The 23,834-nt window shown below is 33.7% G+C and overlaps 5 protein-coding genes across 5 annotated transcripts; 2 read left to right on the forward strand and 3 right to left on the reverse strand.

Annotated features, from left to right (window-relative positions):
• The first annotated feature begins 1,984 nt into the window (after nucleotides 1-1,984).
• LOC122586316 (heavy metal-associated isoprenylated plant protein 33-like) lies at nucleotides 1,985-2,807 on the forward strand. Its single transcript, XM_043758316.1, has one exon. The coding sequence runs from the start codon at nucleotides 2,022-2,024 to the stop codon at nucleotides 2,709-2,711; it is 690 nt and encodes a 229-aa protein (XP_043614251.1). The 5' UTR covers nucleotides 1,985-2,021; the 3' UTR covers nucleotides 2,712-2,807.
• A 2,419-nt stretch (nucleotides 2,808-5,226) lies between these two features.
• On the forward strand, nucleotides 5,227-7,623 carry LOC122588229 (putative receptor protein kinase ZmPK1). Its single transcript, XM_043760351.1, has one exon. The coding sequence runs from the start codon at nucleotides 5,227-5,229 to the stop codon at nucleotides 7,621-7,623; it is 2,397 nt and encodes a 798-aa protein (XP_043616286.1).
• A 1,473-nt stretch (nucleotides 7,624-9,096) lies between these two features.
• LOC122589727 (probable carbohydrate esterase At4g34215) lies at nucleotides 9,097-10,827 on the reverse strand. The gene is made up of 2 exons (XM_043762054.1): nucleotides 10,134-10,827; nucleotides 9,097-9,463 (listed from the first exon to the last, which is right to left on the reverse strand). The coding sequence occupies exons 1-2, from the start codon at nucleotides 10,773-10,775 to the stop codon at nucleotides 9,263-9,265; spliced, it is 843 nt and encodes a 280-aa protein (XP_043617989.1). The 5' UTR covers nucleotides 10,776-10,827; the 3' UTR covers nucleotides 9,097-9,262.
• Nucleotides 10,828-15,711: 4,884 nt separating this feature from the next.
• On the reverse strand, nucleotides 15,712-18,983 carry LOC122588231 (probable carbohydrate esterase At4g34215). The gene is made up of 3 exons (XM_043760353.1): nucleotides 18,854-18,983; nucleotides 17,304-17,572; nucleotides 15,712-16,087 (listed from the first exon to the last, which is right to left on the reverse strand). Exons 1-3 carry the CDS (start codon nucleotides 18,981-18,983, stop codon nucleotides 15,899-15,901), a joined length of 588 nt encoding a protein of 195 aa, XP_043616288.1. The 3' UTR covers nucleotides 15,712-15,898.
• Nucleotides 18,984-21,467: 2,484 nt separating this feature from the next.
• On the reverse strand, nucleotides 21,468-23,337 carry LOC122588612 (probable carbohydrate esterase At4g34215). Its single transcript, XM_043760762.1, has 2 exons — nucleotides 22,688-23,337; nucleotides 21,468-22,407 (listed from the first exon to the last, which is right to left on the reverse strand). The coding sequence occupies exons 1-2, from the start codon at nucleotides 23,267-23,269 to the stop codon at nucleotides 22,180-22,182; spliced, it is 810 nt and encodes a 269-aa protein (XP_043616697.1). The 5' UTR covers nucleotides 23,270-23,337; the 3' UTR covers nucleotides 21,468-22,179.
• Between the last annotated feature and the right edge of the window lie 497 nt (nucleotides 23,338-23,834).

Consider the following 23,834-nt stretch of genomic DNA (forward strand, 5'->3'; position numbering starts at 1 on the left):
ATTTTGCATATGATCTTTACGGAACTGGTCAACCGGTACGAAACATCTATCCTTATCCGATGCAAGACTTCTCTCTTAATCCAAGTTCTTCCCAACAGCTAGTTACAAATCTGGGAAATGACGAAGGAAAAGACGAAGAAGAAGAAGAAGAGAGGAAGAACCACGACAATGACAACAACAAAATGTGGAGCCGCGAAGAAGTCGCTGAGTTCGTACCGATCGACCAGGATGTGGAACGGGGGTTCAAAGATAGGTTATATTATGTATTTTTTTATTTTGTTTTTATTAATAAATATCTGTACATTTTTTTATGTTTTTATTAACGAATATCTGTTTTTCATAATGTTTTTTTTTAATCGATATTTTATAAAAAAGAACAAGGTCAATAAAAAACTTACATTAAAATAATACATACTCAAAATAACGATATAAAACTTAGATAATAATAATACATAAACTTAGATAAGAATAATACATATTCAAAATACTACATAAACTTTTTAACTGAAACCGTCATCAGCTTGCAATTTATAATATGTCGCGAAGTCGATTTTTTTTGTCAATCTTCTTATGCTCGAGCTTTCTTTGTTCTATAAGAAGCCTACAATAATTAATTTTGTGGTAAAGTTCATACCCGTCGTCTATATCCTCTTTACATTGCGCTTTCAATGCATGAAATGTTACCGTAGGAGGTGATGATGGGTCAGATGACGATGAATAAGCCATAAGTTTTGTTTAAATAAACAAATGCTTCAAAAATGTTTATGTTACAAATGCTATAAACACCTGAATTATATATATATATATATATATATTAGATTCGAAACCAGTAATCGAAATACCAGTTTCAAAATTGGTGCGAAGGTCAACTATAGTGGTCATCATTCGTACTGTGGCTTGTCACATCACTCTGCAAAGTCTGAAACCGGTAATGCAAATAATACCGGCTTCAAATGTACTTAATTTTCCTGAAACCGGTAATGCAAATACTGGTTTCGAGCCAAAAATTCGAAACCGGTATTTGCATTACCGGTTTACCCTATTGTATAATTTTTTTTTCGAAAACTTGTTTGACAAAACACATTTGAAAAACGACTGTTTCAAAAAATTCCAATGTTGTGTGAGTGATTTTCCATTCAAATTAATTAATATAAAAGCGGAACTCGATCAAACTAACTAATGTTGCCAAAAATGAAATTGAAATATGGAGTTTACGAGAATGATCTTAGGGAATTAACACAAAATACTACTCAAGTTAACCTAGACGAGAACATTTCATTTGAGAACATGTAAAGTTAAAAATAATTTGCAATTTTGCGTAATCAACTACGTAGTATTTCGTGGGTGACAAAAAGGCTAAAAGAGACAAAGCAGGCAATTTGGATTTTCTTAATCGGTACAAATCTTTCGTTAATTAATTTCGAATTGGAAATAAAATAGTAATATAATATTTGACTTCGTCATGTAATATAATAACATGTCTCCCAAACAGTCACCTAGGTAGTTACATTGCATTGAATTCATTAAAGCAGAAGTTGGAAGCCAATAGTTCTTTTCCGGAATGTGGAATATTGGCGGCTTCACCCCCACAATACCCTTATATTCAAATCTCTATTCACCCACGTTTTCTATTTAAGTCCAAGAATTTTCTTCCTTTGACAGGGGACCATGTCTCTTTACACTTTTGCATGCATGCATAACTCGTATAAATAGCTTCATCATCTTGCCAATTTTACAACACACACACAATTTCTTCTTCTTCTTCTTCTCGATCTCAAATTCCATTGTCCGATTATCGAAACGACGACATCTTGAAGCTTCAAATTAGTAATCGAGCTATTTCCCATCTCACTTTCATTTCCATTACAAAGTTAATTAGCTTGCTAGTAATGGCCCAGAACTACTATTTTAACATCGGTCTTTTTTTGCTTCTGACCTCATTTATTTTAAACATAGTGGCACGGCCAATCAATGTCGAAATATCTATTGGCTGCTCTGATGATGCAATTAGAAGCAATGCAATGGATGCATTTAGTCTTGCATCTATTAAAAGCGGCGGGGGTCCTAGTGGAAGAGGAAAAGGACACGAGTTTCCCAATGCTATTTCTTTTTGGAATATCAAGAACTCAGGCCCTAGTCCCGGGGGAAATGGGCACGAGTTCACTAATGATATTACTCTTGCAGATAGGAAGAACTCCGGTCCAAGTCCAGGTGGAAAAGGACATGGATCTCCTAATATCGAATCTCTTGGTAACATTAAAAACTCAGGCCCAAGTGATGGAGGAAAAGGACATGAGTTTCCAACTACCGTTTCTTTTGGGAATATCAAAAACTCAGGCCCGAGTCCCGGAGGAAATGGCCACAAGTTCACTAATGATGTTACTCTTGGAAATAGGAAGAACTCCGGTCCAAGTCCAGGTGGAAAAGGACATGGATCTCCCAATATTGAATCTCTTGGTAACATTAAGAACTCGGGTCCAAGTGGTGGAGGACATGGACACGAGTTTCCCACGACTATTTCTTTTGGAGATGTCAAGAATTCGGGTCCTAGTCCAGGAGGAAAAGGACACAACATGACGAATGATAATATTTTTGGAAATAATAAGAATTCGGGTCCAAGTGCAGGTGGAAAAGGACATGGATCTCCTAATATTGAATCTCTTGGGAACATTAAGAACTCGGGTCCGAGTCCCGGAGGGAAGGGACATTGAGTTACCACCATGCATTTGGGCACTAATTAGATCATCTATATATGGAAGTAGAAGAAAATCATTCAATTGCGTAGTGGCCGGTGTTATAATGTTGATTACAAGTATTAGGGATTATGTTGGTTTTTGAGATTAATTTGTATCGTTGATTATTTTATTAAATTAATTGATTAACTTTTTATTATTAGAGCCTCAAAATTGTGGTTGTCAATTAAGTCCTTGCCTGAGTAACACACGGGAATTGTGAAAATTAATGAATATTCACATCCATATTTTGCTACTAATAAATTGTGGAGTACACGTACGAGATATAACGTGATATCTATGTTTTTGAAAGCGAATTACTCAACATAGTACTCTAACCAAGTAAATAAGTTAAACCTTTAAAAATTAATATTTAATAAATTAACATCTCGATAAAATTAAAAATTTGTTCAGACCCAACTTAAAAAACAAATGATAATTAACACTCAGTAAATTAATAACTTACTAATTAATAAAGTATCTCACTCTCGACACTAATTAATTATAGACGTTTCACTATAAAAGAAACTTTGCCTATAATATTAATCTAGCTATTTTAAATGTATGAGTAGAAGCCACCAACAATTGTTGTGTTATTTGTATCTTTAAACTCGTGAAAACAAAATAAAAACATTTTTGAATTGTGCAATTGGGCCTTTGAATTTCATCAGGAGCTTCATGGCTATATTCGTGGTTTACTCCTAACTTTACTAAAAACCGTGGACCAAACCACTATATATTATTTTTATTTTCTTATATATAAAGTTTTGCTATAAGAGAAGATGAAAATACCAAATTATTTACCTACACAAATATATTGAAAAAAATATATAAATTGACTTGCCACCAGTTCCATATTTTGGGCTGGATTTTTTGGGCCGGACCTGATCCTGGGCTCGGCCTTAAGCCCGTTTGTGCACTTCTTAAAGTTATCTGGTTGACTGTATGAATGTGTGATTAGTAACCCTTTTTCATGGAAATAGGCAGTAGTTCTTGGCCCCATTTATTAAGTGTGTTAGTCTCTGTAACTCCTTTTAGACCCAAATCAATTTGTCTCAACCCGAAATTGTTTATTTTTGTCTACCTGAGTATCACGGAATTTTTTGCCCGTTTTGTTTTCTTTGCGAGTGTTGCGTGTGATCAGAAAAGAAAAATTAATCATGAGATCATAAAGTGCACAAGGGAATGATGGGATAAGGGCATCATCTCAGCAATAAAATACAACATCAAAATGAGAAGTTTGACTTCATCAGGAGAATCAAGTAGTGCTGTAGTAGTAACTAGTAAGTTAATAACTAAAAGATATAAATAAATGCAAAACATTTCTCCTAAAATTACAAAAATATGATATGCATTTCATTGTTATGTTATTTTTTTTTTTCCTTTCTAATATCAACTTTTACTTTTATCAAATATCATCATGTAGTTAGAGTATGAATTAGAAAGATATATTATTGCTCGATAGAATATTTTCAAAATACTTATGTTTATGTATGCATTTTTGGTGAAGAAATTAAGATGGTAGCATAATGTTTTTGAGGTTATCAAGTACTGGGAAGGGTCACAACCACATCATTACATATATACCCTCTAGTAATCTATTTAATATATTGGAGAATCAGCTAATTATTTTTCTAATTTTATCTTTTTTTATATTATCAAGTGTCATAAAAATAATCATGACATCTGATTAAAATCAATCATATTATTAAAAAATTAGCTAGTAAAGTGATTTTTTACAAGATTTAGCATACGTACTCATATAAATAAACAACTACTACATTATTGATTGTGTCAGCTATATAACATGAATATAAATGAATGTGCCCCGTTTGATTTTTTATTACTGTATATTTTTTTTATTCTATTTGTCGATCATAATTCATGATATTGGTACCACCTCTCATAACTCATTACTCATAATTAAACTCATGAGTTTTATGTAACTCACAACTAACGCTCGGCTCATACTCAAGACTTTACGACCATTAGGCCACACCAATTGAAGTTTAATTAATAACCTTGAAGAGCCTCAATTCTCCATGATGTGCATATTTCCCCCATAATATTCTCTTCTCGATCTTCCTTCATCAGTATATTATACGCCAGTATATTTAAATTGACAAACTTCAGCCAATAACATGTACAGCCCTTTATTTCATACATCACCTTGTTATATACACATACAAATATATATCATCACCTCACCCAAGACGCCACCCTTCTTCTCTCCCTCTTCACTTATACATACTTGGTTATCCAAACAAAACGAACCAACGAAACCAAAAAAAAAAAAAAAAAAGGTGGTGCCAACGGTGCATCAAAGAAAATACAAGCATTCAGTAGTAGAATAAGATTAATTTATTCATTCTCATTTTGACCATGGACTGAAGACTGTGCGCATGATGGTAAAAAAAATAGCTAGATCACACACTTGTAGATTTGTATATATATGTCATGTAACTTACACACTTGACATATAAACTTGTTCTCAATGGCTCTACCATTTCTTTTCCATGTGCTTGGTTTACTATCATTTTCTTTATTAGCACCATTGTTGTTTTCTTCTCCTATTTCTCCTTCACGATCCTCGGTATTACAACCGGGTTCATTTCTCTCGGTGGAGAACCAAGATGACTTTTTGATCTCACCCAATGGCATTTTCACTGCCGGATTTTATAAAGTCGGGGAAAATGCTTATTGTTTCTCAATATGGTACACAAAACCTCTCTCGGATGGAAGTTATACCGCGGTTTGGATGGCCAACCGAGATGTACCAGTTAATGGAAAGCGTTCAAAGCTTTCCTTGTTAAAAACCGGAAATCTGATGTTGACCGATGCAGACCAACCTTTGCCCGTTTGGACCGCAGGTATTATTGACTCATCAAAATCTGCTCAGTTGATGCTAAATAATACCGGAAACCTTTTTCTTCAAAATCAAGATAACGAAACCATCTGGCAAAGCTTTGACTCACCAACAGACACCCTTCTCCCCCTTCAACCATTCACCAAAGATACTACACTTGTATCTTCAAGAAGTTCTACTAGTTTCTCTCAAGGCTTCTACAAGCTGTTTTTTGATAATGATAATGTCCTTAGACTTGTCTATAATGGGCCAAAAATAGCAGGCACATATTGGCCAGATCCTCAGCAAACTGCATGGGTTTCTGGTAGGAGCACATGGGCGCCCAGAAGGACTGCAGTCCTCGATTCATCTGGTCATTTCGTATCAAGTGATAGTCTGTTCTTCAATACATCAGACGCTGAAGATGTGTTAGTTAGAAGGTTGACTATGGATGTCGATGGTAATTTACGGGCCTATAGTCTAGATGAGATCAAAGGAGTTTGGAAAGTTACCTGGCAGGCTATTTCTGATACTTGTCAAGTTCAAGGGATATGTGGAGAGAATAGTACATGTTCTATCAGTCCTACTCATGGTAGGAAATGTTCTTGTTTACCTAATCACCAGATGATTAATCAAACAGATTGGTCATACGGTTGTGCACCGGTATTCAATACAACATTATGTGGAAATGATGAGGATAACTACGTAGCATTTCCTAATTATGACTTCTATGGTTACGATGCTAGATTTGTTCCCAACACAACACTTGATCAATGTAAAAAAGTGTGTGCAAGTATCTGCAACTGCAAAGGGTTCCTTTTTAACTTCGATATACAAGGCTTTTATTCCTGTTACGCTAAATTTAAGTTAATAAATGGGTTCGGTACGGTGAGAAATGGTACTATGTATCTAAAGGTGCCCAAAAGTATTTCTCTACAAACAAATAACAATATGGCGGTTCAGGAATTCAGTTTAACGTGTAGCGAGAAATCAACAATCAAACTCGACAGGGCCTATGTAAAGAACCCTAAAAACGAGTCACTCAAGTTCATGAAGCTATTTACATATATATTTGGTGCATTGGAGATCGTTTGCATTATCTGCTTCTTCTACAAAACCCGAAATCCATTGAAAACACGAAGACAGGGTTATCTCCAGACGGTGCAAGGATTTCAGAGATTCAGCTATGCGGAATTAAAGAAAGCCTCTGATAATTTCAGCAAAGAGTTAGGAAGAGGAGGTGGTGGCATTGTGTACAAAGGAATATTGCCTGACAATCGGGTTGCAGCTATCAAAGTTCTCAAGGAATTTGATAACAACCAAGGTGAAGCAGAACTTCTAGCCGAGATAAGTACCCTTGGAAGGATTAATCACATGAACTTGATAGACATATGGGGATATTGTGTTGAAAGAAAACACAGAATGTTGGTTTACGAGTACATGGAAAACGGGTCACTAGCTCAAAACCTACAAACCAATAAACTGGATTGGGCTAAGAGGTTTGACATTGCAGTTGGTACTGCAAAAGGTCTAGCTTATCTACATGAAGAATGTTTGGAATGGGTTTTGCATTGCGATGTTAAGCCTCATAATATATTACTTGACAGCAATTTCAGTCCAAAAGTCGCGGATTTTGGCCTTTCCAAGCTACTGGACAGAGATGTAACCCATAAGGAGTTCACAAAAGCCAGAGGAACAAGAGGTTACATGGCTCCGGAATGGTTGTTTCTTAATCAACCGATAACTTCAAAAGTTGATGTATATAGCTATGGGGTTGTGATGTTGGAAATGATAACAGGTAAAATCCGAGCAGATGACCAAAATTTAGGGTCGAAGGGAAGGCTAGATAGCTGGGTGGCAGAAAAGATGATAGCAGCCGATGGAAAGAATGGATGGATCAGAGATGTTGTAGACTCTACTGTTCAAGGAAAATACGACACAAGTAAAATGGAAGTTGTTATCAAGTTGGCTTTACGTTGCTTGGAGGAAGATAAAGATGCAAGACCGACCATGAGGCAGGTAGTCGATATGCTGCTACGTACATGATCAAGTAGCTGATGAAGATAATGACTACTATGAACATGAGTGATTTTGTTTCTGTGTATGTTACTTTAATTTAATTAACGATTTTAGGTTGTAAGTTTGCTTAATCCTTGATGAATTTTTTTCCCCCTGCTGTGTGGAAATAGGAAATTGACAATACACATATTTTTAATGAAATGTTTTTCTATATACTAAGTTTTAAAATGTTGGTAATTAAAAGAGCCTGGGGATTTCATACCTTCTTTTACTAATTAACGTATCATACATACATCACGAGCACGGGGATTTCATAGCTTCTTAATGAAATGTTTTTACATGTATAGTAAGTTATAATATGTTGGTCATCACCAAGTGTTTGTCATATTTTGATTTATTTAAGCAATTGTATTAGAATAATCAAGTCACACACACATATATAGAGAGAGACAGAGAGATAAAGAAAGAGAAAAGTAAGTATGAGGCTGTTAGGTTAACTTGGGTGAAAAATCCCTCACATACCAATATTTTAATATTTTGAATAAATGTTTGGCCCCCCATTATTTTTATGGTTTAAAAAAATGTATGTGAGGGGTTTTTCACCCAACTTAGGTTTCTAACAGCCTCATATCGAAAGGTTATATTAGGAACTTAAAAATTGCAGGAATTTTTAAGAATCTTCTTTTATTAAAGAGAATAATAATCCATAAAAAGTTAACCTTTTTACACTAATTTCTTATTAAAGAAAACTTATTTAGTTTTGGTCTAATTAAAGGATCCTATTTTTAAAAAAATTCGCATTAAAGGAAACGTCGTTAGTTTTAACAGCAGTCTTCCGTTAAGTGTCATGTCATCGCTATATATGTGTTCTTATATACACATATAAAAATGGGTATCCAATAAATTAATTCTGGCACAATTGCCTTACAAACATACAAAAGAATCTGGCATAAATGGGATATGTGTCAATGTCAAAAATCAAAATTATGGAAATTGGGCCAGCAGAAACGGGAAAGATAATGGAATAAGGCGGCCCGTTATAAGCCCTGTTGAAGTTGACCCGGAAATACGGTGATTTTGGATCCTAAGTCTTTGAATGGCCCATCCACGCACCTTGTCTGCAATTGGCCTTCCGATGCGATTTGGAAGCTAAAAATTATTTGGGTTGTATCACTTGTATGCGGCTTTTAGGAATGTTTGGAGCAGTAGTGTGAAAAGAAGACGACCAATCTATCACATTAAGTAGTTAAATCCAAACGAACACAGTATACATACCCCTATCCACGATTCACATTCCTGGTTACCACTTACCACCTCCTTGAGGTAGAAAAACTCTTTGAACCAAAAAACAAATTGGCCATAGACAACTCTAACGATGTCCCTAGCCATTGCTTCACAGATTTGAAAACCAGGATCAAATCGAGCACATGTTCAACATCTCCCATCATTTATTTCACATCCAACAACATATTAAAGAAAGACAATTAAGTGTTCTGATTGTGCATGAAATTCTATTCTTATACATGCATTCGAAAATAGATATTTGTTTATTCTCTCTAAACCACGTGAATGGGGTATATATTTTTCCAATAATGAAAAGAAGAACTATGCACATATAAATGTGTATAACAAAATAATGATATTCACGACGACTGTATACGATAAACTAACGAGAACAATTAGATTGTAAAATTGCATGAGCCAACATCTCTCCAACCTGAACTTGGGCATGGGTGCTGAGGTGAAGCCCATCTGGTTGCAGTTGGAGTCCCTTTGCGTCTACTGTCACTACATTTGGAAGCCGCATTCCAAGTTGAGCTTCTCTTACCGTTTCTTCAAAAGGTCCTTCACCAGAGGCCAGAGCAACCTGTCAATCAATTTATGAAAAACATGTATAATCATATAATGATCAACAGAATAAAAAAAAATGGATATAGAATCATATAATGATCAACAGAATAAAAACAAGACTCAAAGTTTAATTTAATGAGGTACCACTTGTTCACGTCACCAATTGCATACAAAAAGTACTTATAAAACTTAGTGATACTAATTGTTTATACTCGTAGTACATAAAATAAATCTTTAAGCAAAGTACATCCTATTTTAAGGCGGCTTTTAGTCTTTTTCTTGTAATTTATCCGACTACTACTACTATTGTATTAAACATGACACCCACCAAACTCGTTTACCTTGCATCCGGTGTGTGCGCCTCGTGCTATGTCAAACCATATATGTAACACAGCTATCACATGTGAGCTTAACTTTCTTTTTAACTGTTTTTGAAGTTGATGCTCATACATTATAACAATTTCTTTAAAAATTACTTGAAATCCGTTGGCCAAACGCATTGACCCGGCAAGTTGACCGATTAAACAAGTGACCCCAACCACTATATACGGTTTAATTAATTCTATATTCAAATCATTTTCATCATATTCTGTAGTATCGAACTATATAATTTGCATAACATAGAAATTTATACATAATTTAATCAAAATATCATACCATTATAAAATTCGTAAAATTAATTTTACCTGGATAACAGGTAGCAAAGGAGACTTCAAATCTGTTCTCAAGTCAATAAACAAATTACGCAAATTCTCCTTATACGATTGCGCATCAGTTAAATTAACTGTGTCCCTCTCCCCTTGGAACCACAAAACGGCCCGAATCACTCCCCCGCCTTGCACCGCTACAGCCGCCCTCTTTACCAACTTTTTATAAAGCCTACCACCACGGGACCACTCACCAATACCACTACCTCCAATAGCACAGGGCACCAACCCAACAACCCGAGAATGATGTGGATCACTTCTCACCAATGCATTCGCAAACGCCATCCCTGGCCCAACACCACACGTCTTGTTCACGTCAATATCAAAATGAAGTGGTTCCTTTGCATCTTCCCATCTTAGATTACCGCCTAACCGTAGGATCTTTCCGGGTTTCGGTTTCATTTCTGGGACGATTAATCCGTCCCAGGTTCCATTGATCACCCCACCTCGTCCAGCCATGTTGCTTTGACCAGCTAAAATGAATACATCTTTGATAAGACGGTTTGAACCATTAGAAGTATATGTTAAGTTAGCTATATGTGTGTTTATATGGCTTGACCAATACTCATAGATTATAATGAATACAAAGAATATGGTAAGCTTTAGGCCATTATTGGCCATCTAATATTTGAAACTATATATGTGAAAATTATATCAAGCTATAAAGAGGGAAGATTGGTGAAGGAAGGAGATTAATTAAAGTGTACATTTGTATTATTATATTACTAGTATATTATATTAATTGTTAAAAGCAACTTTAGTCTTGTGATTGAAGCCAAGATTTGATCGTTTACTGGTCAATTTACTGGAATTTTAGTCCGACACGAAATAAGTATTGGTCCCTCTTTCCCAAACTAAATAATAATAATAACTAGGAAATTTGGGTCGCGCGTTGCACGACTTCAATTATTATCAAGTTTAGTTTACTATTACAATTACGTTATTACTAAGATTGTATCCATAACCGTTTAACTAAAAACCAATACGTGTCCGTTGGGCGGCGACAGTGACAAGTTTTGCCACATAGCTGGATGTCTTTGGCGTGTAAGAAATGTAGTTGATGGTGAGAATGTGTGTTTAATGACATATGAAATATTGAAAACGCCAGCGTTCATATTATATTTTAGAATCCCACATTTTCGAGTTTATAAAAAAAAATACAAAAGCCAAATGTGAGAAAGGTATATGGAAAAACAAATGTTAGGACATAAAACCCGAAATGATACATTATAGAAAAAATACAAAAAAGACGAAAAAATATATATAATAAGCACCAATAAACAAAAGAAAAACAAAAAGAACATAAAAAAAAAGGTATAAGAGAACCAAGTGGTAAAAATAGAAAAGACAAAAGAAATGCTTAAAAAAGTAAAAAAGAAAATATAAAACACAAAATGAAAAGTTACAAATATGATGCAATTGTTAAATGTAAAAACATTACAAAAACATATAAACGAAATATATATAATAAAACTTAAAAAATATGAAATGATAAAAACCACAAAAATGCAAGAGGAAAAATAAGAGGGGTGAAAAATAAATAGGAAAAAACAAAGGGATAATTTTGTAAAACCTAAAAAATATAAGAAAACAAAAGAAAAAAAGTAAAAGAATTGTGTTGAAGGGGAGAGAGTTTCGAACTACCAACCTCCACCCCCAAAGTCTAGCACACAAACCATTCCACCAATTCATACTTTTGTTTTATAATTGTCATATATTATATTTATATTAAGAATGAAGAAAAAGACAAAATAGCTACTGTTCATTAGCCTTGGCATTAATGATATAGTAATATCTATCATTTTACCCGCACAATACGCCAACGATGGTGGTGATATCGGCAGTATGGTGTTGTAAATTGTTTATTAAAGGTTAGGTATATTTAAGTGGAAATGTTTAAATTAATAAATAAAAGTAAAATAATTATTTAATTCACTAAAGGTAAAATGGTTATTTCATATGAGAACATTTTTATGAGAGAGAGAGTGTTGAAAAGTGTTAAGAAAGATAAAGCAATACAGTAATTTTTATAGATTAGTACAAAGAATAGTAATAATAAAGTAACCTCTAATGTCGTCTTTCACGGGTTTTTGGGTCCCAATACCATCTCTGACGATGTATGGGGGGAGTCGAGATGTAGACAGTTTTACCACTATTAAAGGTAGAAAGACTGATTCCAGATTTTACCAAAGGTAGAAAAATACCTCTAGCCTTGGTGACATAAAGATCGAACCCTTAATCTCTGTCTTTAGAGATTAAAACTCCAACTACAAATCCGACCCAAATAAAATAGATATACTGTTTAGTGTTAATCAATATGGAGTATAACATTTAGTAGACACCAAATCAGTTATCCGAATTTTGATACATTAGTTATTATATGATAATGTTAAACATAACGTGGATAAAAAAAATAATACATTTTAGGGGACTAGGAGTGGAAGCCGGGCTGGATGAATTTATGGTGGAAACCGACGGTAACACCGCCACTGGTTGTGATTTTATTGCCCGGCGATATGGTTGAAGGGTTCCGAACCCGGTGGTGACAAATGGAGAGGGGGTGTGTGATTTGAACATTGGGATGGGGCCACTCGGATTTTAAATATTTTTTCTTTAAAAAAAACATGTGCAATATATTTATATATACACTCTGCTGCAGATATAGAAGACGAATACCAACTTAATAACTAAAATTTTGTTTTAACCCCTGAAGATTTACACTATCTGTTATCTGGTTATAAAATATAACTCAGTTTTCGTTAATACCCTTGAAGTTTTATACTACTTATAAATTGGGTTATAAAGTGATAGTTACAATTGTTACAAATTAGTTTAAAAGTATTTATAATTTATTATTACTAATTATTTTTGTTTATATCATTAATAATTATAATAAAAAGAAAAGTAAATAAATTTGAGATGGTTGGAAATTTATGGAGCTTTAATAAAAAAGGTTAGGAGGGTTGATTGAGAAGGTTGAAAGGTTAAAATGAGTTTTCAGGTTGTTATTGATGAAATTTAGGAACGTTGGTAAATTTAATCCCTCCCACTCCTACTCCCTTTATATTAGATGTAATTGTACAACTATTTATCTCTTTTTCAAATAGATAAAAAAAATTGTTCACTATTAACTAGGGCTTCTGATGCGCTAGTTGTAATGCATTTAATAAAGTCTATTTTTTTTAAATGTAAGGATTTGCACTTAATTATAAATTGTAACGGTTAAATTGAATTAATTAGTATTAAATAAAAATTTGATTACTCTAAGAGATAAAGTTCTTTAAATTCACCATATATAATTAGTCTTGGGACACTGTTGTCCTACGACACTAGTTAACAAATCATAGACACTAAATTAGTTATCTCAAACTTAACTTGTATATATATATATATATGAAAAAGCGAATATAAGGTTGTCCAACACCTAAATTTAGGTGTTGAATCCCTCACATACTAATATTTTATTATTTATTGTTTAATGAATAAGAGTTTGGGCCCCTATGATTTTTATGGTTTAAAAAATTAATATGTGAGTGTCCGACATTTAAGCTTAGGTACCTAACAGCCTTATATTCACATCCCTCATATATATAAATATAATATAACTAAAAGAGGAGGTTATGGGTACACTTGACACCCCTAATCCTCCTCTTTTAGCCTAAAACTCCTTGCTCATTATTCCTCTATTTTTAAAATATTTTTTTTAGTAAATCTAAAGGCCCACCTTTATAGGGCATATATATTTGGGTTAAGTATTTGGAAGTGTAAGTAACTTTTACATCTTTCCTATTGTGTGAATGTAACTTTCATTTGATTCATTGTATATAACTAACTCGCTAAATTTGAACGATTAATGTAAAATTTTTACATTAACCAATCAAAAACTTTTACGTGGCAGCTCATATGGTGTGCCACGTATACACTTTTACATTAATCGTTCAAGCTAGCGAGTTAGTTACATACAATGAACCAAATAAAAGTTACATCACACAATAGAAAAAGTGTAAAAGTTACTTACACCCCAGATACTAAACCCTATATATTTTGGTAAAATATCAAATAATACTTTTTAAGCTAGATATTGATGTATACATTATGTACGCAACTTGTATTCGTGCTTGATGGTTATGATTATGCAGAGAAAAAACTTATATTATTATTATTATTATATATTATATATTATATATATAAATATATAGAAAGAAACTGCTAAGTGCTGTCTTTCGCAGGTTTTGAGCCCCAATACCTCGATGGTATATGGGGGAAGTTAAATTGTAGGCAAACCTTACATCTACCTAAGTAGAGAGGCTACTTCCACGTTCTACCTAAATGGTAGAAAAGACCCTCCAACCTTTGCATGGGATGAGGATCGAACCCATAACCTGTGTCTCCAGAGGTCAGGGTATTTACCACTGATATATATTATGTTTAATTGTTTATGCTTTATTACAACTGTACGAATAAGTATAAACCAAAATTTTATATATATCCAACCTAGGAAAACAAACAAAAAAAAAAAATTTGACTATCCAAATGTTCGACCTCCTCCTATACCAGGTAATATGTTTTTAATTTTGAAAGATCATCACTTTTATAAAATTCAATATATTATGAACTTAAATTATTATTATTATTATTATATCTCTTTTAATTTAGTTTGTTGTCTATAATAGGCTCATTATTGTTTCTTCTTTAACAACAAAAAATAAAACCACATTAATTCATCTTGAAGATGGTAAGCCAACACATGTTAACCATCATGTATGACTTCATGTTGTGCATGTATGGACTGTTTCAGAGTAGAACAACCCGAAGAAAATCAAAACGTTTGAAATGGTCTTTGTTGATGAATTGATATGTATTTTTCAAATCATATATTGTACACTTTTTGTTTCTCTTTTTGTTGAGCTTAACTCTAAATTGTTTAGTCTAAAATTGTTGTTTGTGTTTGTAATAAGTTTAGATACAACAAACTGCAAATTTTTATTTAACTAAAGTTGAAAAAAATGGGTAAACTGAAATATATATTTATGTGGAATTAACTTTCATATGTTTCTTTTTTTAGTTTTCGTATTGATTAAATTGTGATATTGGTCATATAGATTTAATATACTTGAATTCTAATTTTTTTTTTTTAGCTTTGATTAATATATTCTGAGACTATCTGTCCATTGGACAGGTCTGGGTACTAGTATTTATATATATATATATATATATATATAGGGGGTGGGTTATTGTAAAACAAGTATTAATGTAAAACAAAAAAGACAAGATCTTGACCCTTGGATCATGGTTAAATTGATGCACGAAGATTCACGAAATAAATGATACACAATGATTTAAATGATGCACGATAATTTTCAATGAAGAGAAACATATTGTTTTATTTATTTTACTTAGTATGTGTTTAATGTAATTAAACTTTGATTTTTGTAATTGTAAGGCCATTAATTTGTTAGAAGATATATTTAAAAAGTGTTAGTCAAAATTTAATATTGTTTTTGCTACAAAGTAATTATATTGTACGAACATGAAGGTTTTAAATTTCAAGTCGATATCAAAACATTGGATATCCTTACTAAAAGTCGTAATGCTTTACGACTATAAGTTTTAATGTCATGATACTGATCATATAAATATTTACATTATATAAGCACAAATAGATTACATATACAAATATTTTTTGTATTAATAATGCATCGTCATGGCCAGGGACTTGATGAGTTGTAATTTGAAACCATTGGTTAAAACGGAAGGGAGACATCAGCCAACATCTGACCAAGACGCACTTGAGCAGAGGTTGTTAGGTGCCGCTGATCTTGTTGCAATGGCAGACCCTTTGCATCCACACACTTTACGTTCTTAAGCTTTATTCCCAGTTGTGCTTTTCTAACCTTTTCGATGTAAGGACCATTTGCTGACGCTATAGCCACCTAACCATCAACAAACCATATGTTGATATTATCATATTAATAATGTATACTATAATGTAAATACAAAGTTTTAAAAGTATACAGCACTTTTAATTTGTAACATTAGTTATACTTTTTGTGTCTCAAGATTATCATGCATCAGAAGAAAAACGAGTCTTAATAAAGTGTAAATATAACATCATATTTCTCAGTTCAAATGACAACACATTGATCCATCTTGGATGCATATTCATCAAATGATGTATCCAATAAAAAAAACGTGATTTTTTTGATTTTGACGGCGCAAAGTGTTGTTAAACACTTAAATAATGATAATTAGTTATGCACTATTTCAGTTTTATGGACTTTTAATGCATCAAAATGTAGTTTTTAAGTGTTCTCATTTGTTTTTATTTTAAAAGTGTTCTCATTTAATAGCCACCATATATATATATATAACCCCTTATAAAACATATTGAATTATCCTATTTTAGAAAATTCAGTACTTTTTTTTACCCAAAATACTCATATTTCTTAATACTAATTCTCCTATACACCTAATCTATACTTTGATACTATCTAATATAAAAAAACAACTCTCTTATTAAATTTTACATGGGAAAATTATCTAAAAAACATTAATGGTTAAATTACACTACCAGTCATTTATCTTTCAAAAAATCTTCATCAACATTTTAAATCAATTACTTTTACATCAATTATCTAACCACTTGACGTCGCCTCCACTACCGACAGACGCTCCCACCACTATACCGTCGCCGCCATGACCACCGCCGCATTGCGCAGGTACCGTGTATACTTTGGTAAATACCAACTTATAATAAAAACGGACAACAATTTAAGAACACATGAAGGCCGAAGGGTGTAGATATATATCTATGTTTAGTAATTAGTTTAGCCCAATATAAGCACGATGAGAGTTTGGCCCACTTGCAACATGGATGTGTTCTTTACTTCTATTTTTATCAAGAAACCGCAAATATTGTAGAAGTATAAGGCCTTTTTTTTTATTATTATTATTAAGTACTGAATGTATTAAGTTATTGAATGTATAAGTAATATCTATATATATTATGTAAAATATATGTAAATGACGGTTATTTTTGTTTATTAAGTTAAAAAAAATATGAAATTCTACTTAATTATTAAGTTCTTAACTATTAAGTTTATTAAGTAAAAAGTAAACGGAGCCTTTGTATTAAACAACCTTAATTACCTCAAGTATAGCAAGTGAAGGGGATTTAAGATCAGCACGCAGGTTATTGAACAACTTTAATAATCTTCTCTTGTACATGTTCGCATCCACTTCACTCACCGTGTCACTCTCTCCTTGATACCACAATAGTGCTCGAATCGAACCACCAGCTCTTCGAGCCACCTTAGCCCTCCTCAAAAGTTGTTTGTAAAGGAAACTTCCCTTTTCCCATTCGCTAATGGGTGTCCCTAGCCTACCTCCAACCGCACAGGGAACCAAACCCAATAGTACTTTTTAGAGATGTAACATATAGTACGAGCTGATTGAAAACTAATCCATCCAGAATATAACGTACAGTTTTCGATTACCGATTAATAGAAATGGTATCACCCACCCCAGAGGAAAACGTTCCAAAATATTTGGTGAAAAAGAAAAATAGTTGGTTGATCGAGTTAAGCCTCAGAGGGTATTTAATTAATTGTATTTGGCAATGGTTATGACCGCAATGGTGTGGTGGTGGGGGCGAGTGTTAGTAGTAAAGTCGGCGTCGAGTATTTTAGATAACTAATGTAAAATAGTTAATGGAGATATTTTAAAAGATAAAGGGCTAATATTATAATTTAATTATTAAAGTCATTTTAGACAATTCTTTCATATAACTTTTAACAAGCGGACTTTTTTTTTATTATAATATGGTAAAGATATATATTAATAAAAAGTATTATAATGATAATAATACTAAGATATATACATATATATATACTTCAGATTTATAAGACATCTCCTTATAAGGAACCACTTATAACCCACGTCTAACATTATTCATCAGTTTCTCTCTCTTCTAGGCACACCCCTCCTTATAACCCCCACTTCTTCCCCTCACAAAATCAAAAACGGGCCCACACAAATCCTTAAACTCGCGTTCAAATTTAGAAGAAACCCCTTAGACGCCATGGAAGACGTGACCGTGCTACTTGCGTCTTCTTCCTTGGTTGCGTCGGAAGCACTTTGGACGCCGCATAGAAGAACTATAAGAAGCACTTTGCGTCTTTTTGTATGATGTTGCTAATCATCAGCTATCGTTAATAACGAGTTAAAACCATTTGGAGTTCGGGTTTTGCATATCGTAAGTCCGAACACGATACACACATGCTCCCACGGACAAGCATACGGAGATAAATGGGAGACGACAAACCGTACTTACATGATCTGAGTGTATGGTCCATGAGGACAGACTTTGTCCCCTATAATGGCACTACTGGCCAAAGTACCTGATTTACATGCTCACTTAGTCGTACAAAGGTCTAAAGGGGCAGCCCAGATCCTAAACCCTTATAAATACACACCCTAACTCACACTGTTCACACACCCTAAAAACTTTGGTGGTGTGAACGACGATCCAATCACCATAAGGGAACCGCCAACAAATATCCAAACTCATGTCTTTTTCTCAGCAAGATTCACCCCGAGTACCTAAGCGAGATCATTTGCTTAAACAAGTGGCGCCATCCACACTCTCCAAGTGATCTTGTGACAGAAAGCAATGACGGAAGAGGAGACGCCGCTGACACCTCCCAGATTCAAAAGCAACCTCGGAGACTCAACGATAGTTGTACCAACAGAAAGGTAATGAGAGGCCATTGAACCAGCTCCTGATGCAGGAACTTCTATGGAGAACCCATCTCGGAGAGGTAATAACATAACTCCACTTATAAGTCGAGTTACATGCATTAAATACAAAATCTAAAAAACAAATTAAGAGTGTATGTGAGAGTCGTTACAATATATCCGACTTTTTGATACAACGCGAAAGCACATATTTTCTTTTGTTCAATCCTCATCATATGTAAAGGTTGGAGGACATTTTCTAACATTTAGGTAGAACATGGAAGCAGTCTATCTACTTAGGTAGAAGTAAAGTCTGTCTACATCTTAACCTCCCACATACACCGTCGAGGTATTGAGGCTCAAAACCCGCAGAAGGCGGCACTGAGCAGTTTCTTTCTTTCCTTTTTAGTGTGATTTTGGGGTTTAAAAGTTAAAATGGTCGACATATTTTTCGTTTTGCATATGATTGAATAACTTTTTTTTCTTTTCTAACTTATATAGTTATATACTCAATGAGCATTTAAGATTTAGTATATAAACTAGAAATAAACACCCGCGCGTTGTCGCGGAGCTTTTATAGTAACATCGTGGACAATGATTCATTAAGCTTAAACACGTTGCCGCAGATTATATTACACAACTTGCGGCGAGACTCAAGTAGATTATTTTTTCAGATGACAATGTTTTGGTACAAATTTGATAAAGTCACCAGCAAACATTTATTTGACATTGTAACAATAAAACATTTTATTGATAGGCTAAAATGTAAAAGATAAAAACTTTAGAGGGTTAAAAGGTAAAGACGTAAAAGTTGATGGGCTAAACTGTAAAAGGAAAAAACTTTGGGGATTAAAAAGTAAAGAGAAAACTTTAGGGAGTTAAAATGTAAAGTAGTAAAAGGTGATGGGCTTAAATGTAAAAGGTAAAATCTTTAAGGGGTTAAAAGGTAAAGAGTTCAAAATTGCATGCATGTGTAGTTGTACCATGTGCATAGAAACTTGTAAAAAACCAGTTGGGTTTTAGTATATATATAAAAGGCTCCATCGTGCCTCATTCATCCTTCAAAATGACTGGCCCTGACGGTGTAACATTATCGTCAAATCAAAAAAAAACTAATCAAAGACTAATAACCCTAAAATATTCTCAACGTGAGGACTAATTGGTCTATGACCCATCATTTATACCACTTTTCCTTATACATTATATACACGTTGAATAAATAGACTCGTCATTAGAGGTCAGACGAGTTAGCCAATATATATGGACCAAGTACCACTGCCTATTGTGTTTGACTCAAAGGACGCGTACGTTGCGGAGCCTCTAATATGGTACTTTTGATTAGATGCCATTGAACTTCAGGCTACCATTTGTGTTTGTGAGGAACTTTTTTTTTTTGTTTGCTTTTTGTGTTATGTCCACACATTGTTCATTTTTTTAACAAACAATCTCGTAAACAATCTTAATTTTCTTTTTTTCTTATGTGTGTAAACCTTCTTATCACCACTTTTAAACTTCAAAGTTTGTTAGTTCGTTAGGAAATTCTGGAAAGGAAACCACTGGGTTAAACCCCAATGGCCAGAGGTGTGTCACTAAACCTGCTATGCGGGGCCCTGGGGAAGTTTACTCAAAGGTCTCGAGTTTGAGCCATGGTAGGTTCTCCTCGACGGTATTTTCCAATTAAGGAAGTGGTATAGTGAGAAAGACTATTTAAGATCCGCTTAGTGCGAGACCCTTTTGTTGTGCGATTAACACACATCATACGCGTTGGAGATAAAATTCACTTGTCAGAAAAAAGAAATTCTGGAAAAGAAAGGCCCGTACCAAAAATATTGGGAAAAAGTATGAACATGGTGAGACAAAGTTTTTGTCAAAACTTTATAAACTTATGTGGAATATATATAGACTTTTATAAAACTATGCGTAATATTGCCTTTCAAAAAACTAAATGTATAATAATGTACTCTTGTTTTAATTTAATTAACTTTTATAACATGAAATTAGATCAATTACTTGATATGAAAAAGTTGAATATAAATGTAAGTATTCTCAACAATCAACCATATCAATTTCCAATCAGGATAATGACATGTGGATGTAGTGAACTATGACAAAATGTCTATGTTATGTATTGATCTAATCGGGGGTCTATGTTATGTAACAAACTTACCAAAACTGTCTAAGTGATGTATGTTACCGTTTTTATATAATTACAGAATTTATATACATATATGTTTCCATAACTTATACTTAATTATATATGTTAAATAAATTAATTAATTATTAAGATTAAAAAATAAAGGGAAAAAAATTGATGACCGGCTTTAGCCTGTAACATGCATCCCTTAGACAATTTTGGTAAGTTCGTTACATAACATAGACCCCCGATTAAATCAATACATAACATAGATATTTTGTCATAGTTCACTACGTCCACAGGTCATTATCCCTTAAAAAAATGGATGGTAACCGGCTACCTGTAGATTACCCGGTAACATGCATCACTTAGACAGTTTTGGTAAGTTCATTACATAACATAGACCCTCGATTAGATCAATACATAACATAGACATTTTGTCATAGTTCGCTACATCCACAGGTCATTATCCCATTTCCAATCTATCAAATTCGGAATTTACAATCCTAATTAAATCCAAATAAACATACACATACAAATTAACATATATATACGGATATACATTGGATCAGGACTTTTTGCCGGTGATAATTGGGGGAGAAATAACCAACACTCCAACAGGGGGTGGATTAAAGATGAAAAGAGAGGAGAAAATGAATGTGCGAGGCATGTGCTTAGAGTATCATTTACAGTATTATCTATGTCATTGAATTAGTAAAATTTCAAGCTTCGCACTAAAACCTTCTCTTTATTAGTAATTCTAGGCTTAAGATTTTTTTTATAAATATGACTTCCACCGACTAAATCATGAACAATACTAAATTGACAAAAATTTTACAAGCAAACATTTCTAAACACACGTGGCATTTGAGGTGGTTCAATTAACAACTATAGAGAAAGATGAGAGATAATACATTGACAAGATATAATTGCTCGAAATTATGTTTGAAAATTTTGTTTGTTAAATGTTTGTAAATTACTCTTAAATAATCTCTATGTATTTTCACTTTTATTTTTATCTTTTGTTTAATTGAATCATCTCACATGACATCTATGTTTATGAAAATTAGTTTGTAAAAATTTATTACTCTAGCATAGCTTTATTTAAAACTACAATAAAAAATGAAAAGCAGAGAGATCACTCCTTGCTTGCTACTAGGGGCTAGAGGTATTGTTAGTTATCGCAGCCATAGATTCAAGCTTAAGGAAGGCATCGGCTAACATCCGACCTAGACGCACCTGAGCCAGGGTGCTAAGATGCAACTTGTCTGCTAGCAATGGCAAACCTTTGCCATCCACACAACTCACTCTCGCGAGCTTGACTCCCAGTTGTGCTCTTCTTACATTTTCTATATAGGATCCTTGTCCAGAGGCAATAGCAACCTGCATTGCCAACAACTATGTTTTACACTTCGACAACATTAAATGATCGAGAACTATATATTTCTTGTATCTGTCTTGGTTTAAACATGTCTTTCAAGCTTATCATTTCTATAAAAGTTTTATACAAAGTAAATTATTAATACATATCAATTTAGCTAAATAGTTTTTTAAACCATATAAAGTTTATCAGTTAGTAGTAGGTAGCTAGCAAAAGCTTAATTAAATGTCACCATTTTGCTTATTTAAATGTCACCAAAAGCTTAATTAGTTCTTAGATAACCTCAATTATAGGGAGCAAAGGAGATCCAAGATCCGCACGCAGGTTTTGAAACAAATTGACTAGCCTTCTTTTGTACTTTTTCGCATCCAAAACATTCACAGTGTCACTCTCTCCTTGATACCACAAAACCCCTCGAATCGAACCACCGCCTCTTCGAGCAACTCTAGCCCGTCTCAACAGCTGCTTGTAGAGGAAACTCCCCCTTCCCCATTCGCTTATTTTGGTCCCGTGTGGACCTCCAACCGCACACGGTACCAAACCCAATGGGCCAAGGCCCGGGTTTTTCTTTAACACCCTGTTAGCAAAAGCCATTCCCGGGCCTAGGCCACATGTTACATTCACATCTATATCCTTGTGGAGTGGGTCACGAGCCTCCACCCAAGTGAGATTAGCTGCTAGTCGAAAAACTGATGGATTGGGTCGCGATTGAAGAGGAACAATGCCGTCCCAGGTATTGTTTTGAACCCCGCCTCGACCGGACATGTTGCTTTGTCCGGCGAGTAAGATTACTTGTTTCCCTTTAATCGCGGACACATAGGTAATGCCTAGATGCAAAATCAGACATACAATAGAGGCTAACATTATTGCAGTTTTCTTTTTCTTTTCTTTATTTTTGATAAATTAGTGGACATCATTGTCATTTGTATTTATGTAAGGAAGTTACTCGCACGTCTCCCAAAATGTTCGAATCTATAATTAAATATAGAGTGTACGTGGAATAAGAAAACAAAATTCTAATTGCGGGTTTTACAGTTCTTTGTAGTCTGTAGATTCCTAATTTTACAGTAACTTTTTTTTTTTTTAATTTTATGTGCTTTATTTAGATATAAACAATCCGAATTTGCAACTCACAAAACATTCAGGTTGTCACTCTCGCACAATGTGAGGATAAATATATTTTACTATTATGTAATTTTTTACGATATCTATAGTGTTTTTCTGGTACGTATCAGAGTTAACGTAAAGAGTCGGAAAAATTAAAATATATCGAGTAATTTACATTAACAAAAACAATAATGTCAAAAAGGTAAGAGATAAATTTACATTAACAAAAAGAAGAGTAATACTGTAGGTTGTCAATGTCTAAATTAGAAAGGTAGAGCGTGGTTTTGAAAAATCGGTTGTGAACTTGTGACAAGCCTCTCCA

The sequence above is a fragment of the Erigeron canadensis genome, chromosome 2 (genome assembly GCF_010389155.1).
Source record: "Erigeron canadensis isolate Cc75 chromosome 2, C_canadensis_v1, whole genome shotgun sequence".
NCBI classification, from domain to species: domain Eukaryota; kingdom Viridiplantae; phylum Streptophyta; class Magnoliopsida; order Asterales; family Asteraceae; genus Erigeron; species Erigeron canadensis.

Bases quoted from the DNA above. Each gene is read 5' to 3' on its own strand.
- LOC122586316 (XM_043758316.1), top strand. From the start codon at position 2,022: ATGGATGCATTTAGTCTTGCATCTATTAAAAGCGGCGGGGGTCCTAGT.
- LOC122588229 (XM_043760351.1), top strand. From the start codon at position 5,227: ATGGCTCTACCATTTCTTTTCCATGTGCTTGGTTTACTATCATTTTCT.
- LOC122589727 (XM_043762054.1), bottom strand. From the start codon at position 10,775: ATGGCCAATAATGGCCTAAAGCTTACCATATTCTTTGTATTCATTATA. The intron at 9,464-10,133 runs GTAAAATTAATT...ATTGATTGACAG, and splicing joins CTTTGCTACCTGTTATCCAG to GTTGCTCTGGCCTCTGGTGA.
- LOC122588231 (XM_043760353.1), bottom strand. From the start codon at position 18,983: ATGTTATTACCTCTCCGAGATGGGTTCTCCATAGAAGTTCCTGCATCA. The intron at 17,573-18,853 runs GTGTCAGCGGCG...ATCTCTAAAAAG, and splicing joins GTTGCTTTTGAATCTGGGAG to TACTATTGGGTTTGGTTCCC. The intron at 16,088-17,303 runs GTAATTAAGGTT...GTTGATGGTTAG, and splicing joins CTTCACTTGCTATACTTGAG to GTGGCTATAGCGTCAGCAAA.
- LOC122588612 (XM_043760762.1), bottom strand. From the start codon at position 23,269: ATGTTAGCCTCTATTGTATGTCTGATTTTGCATCTAGGCATTACCTAT. The intron at 22,408-22,687 runs GTTATCTAAGAA...TTGGCAATGCAG, and splicing joins CTTTGCTCCCTATAATTGAG to GTTGCTATTGCCTCTGGACA.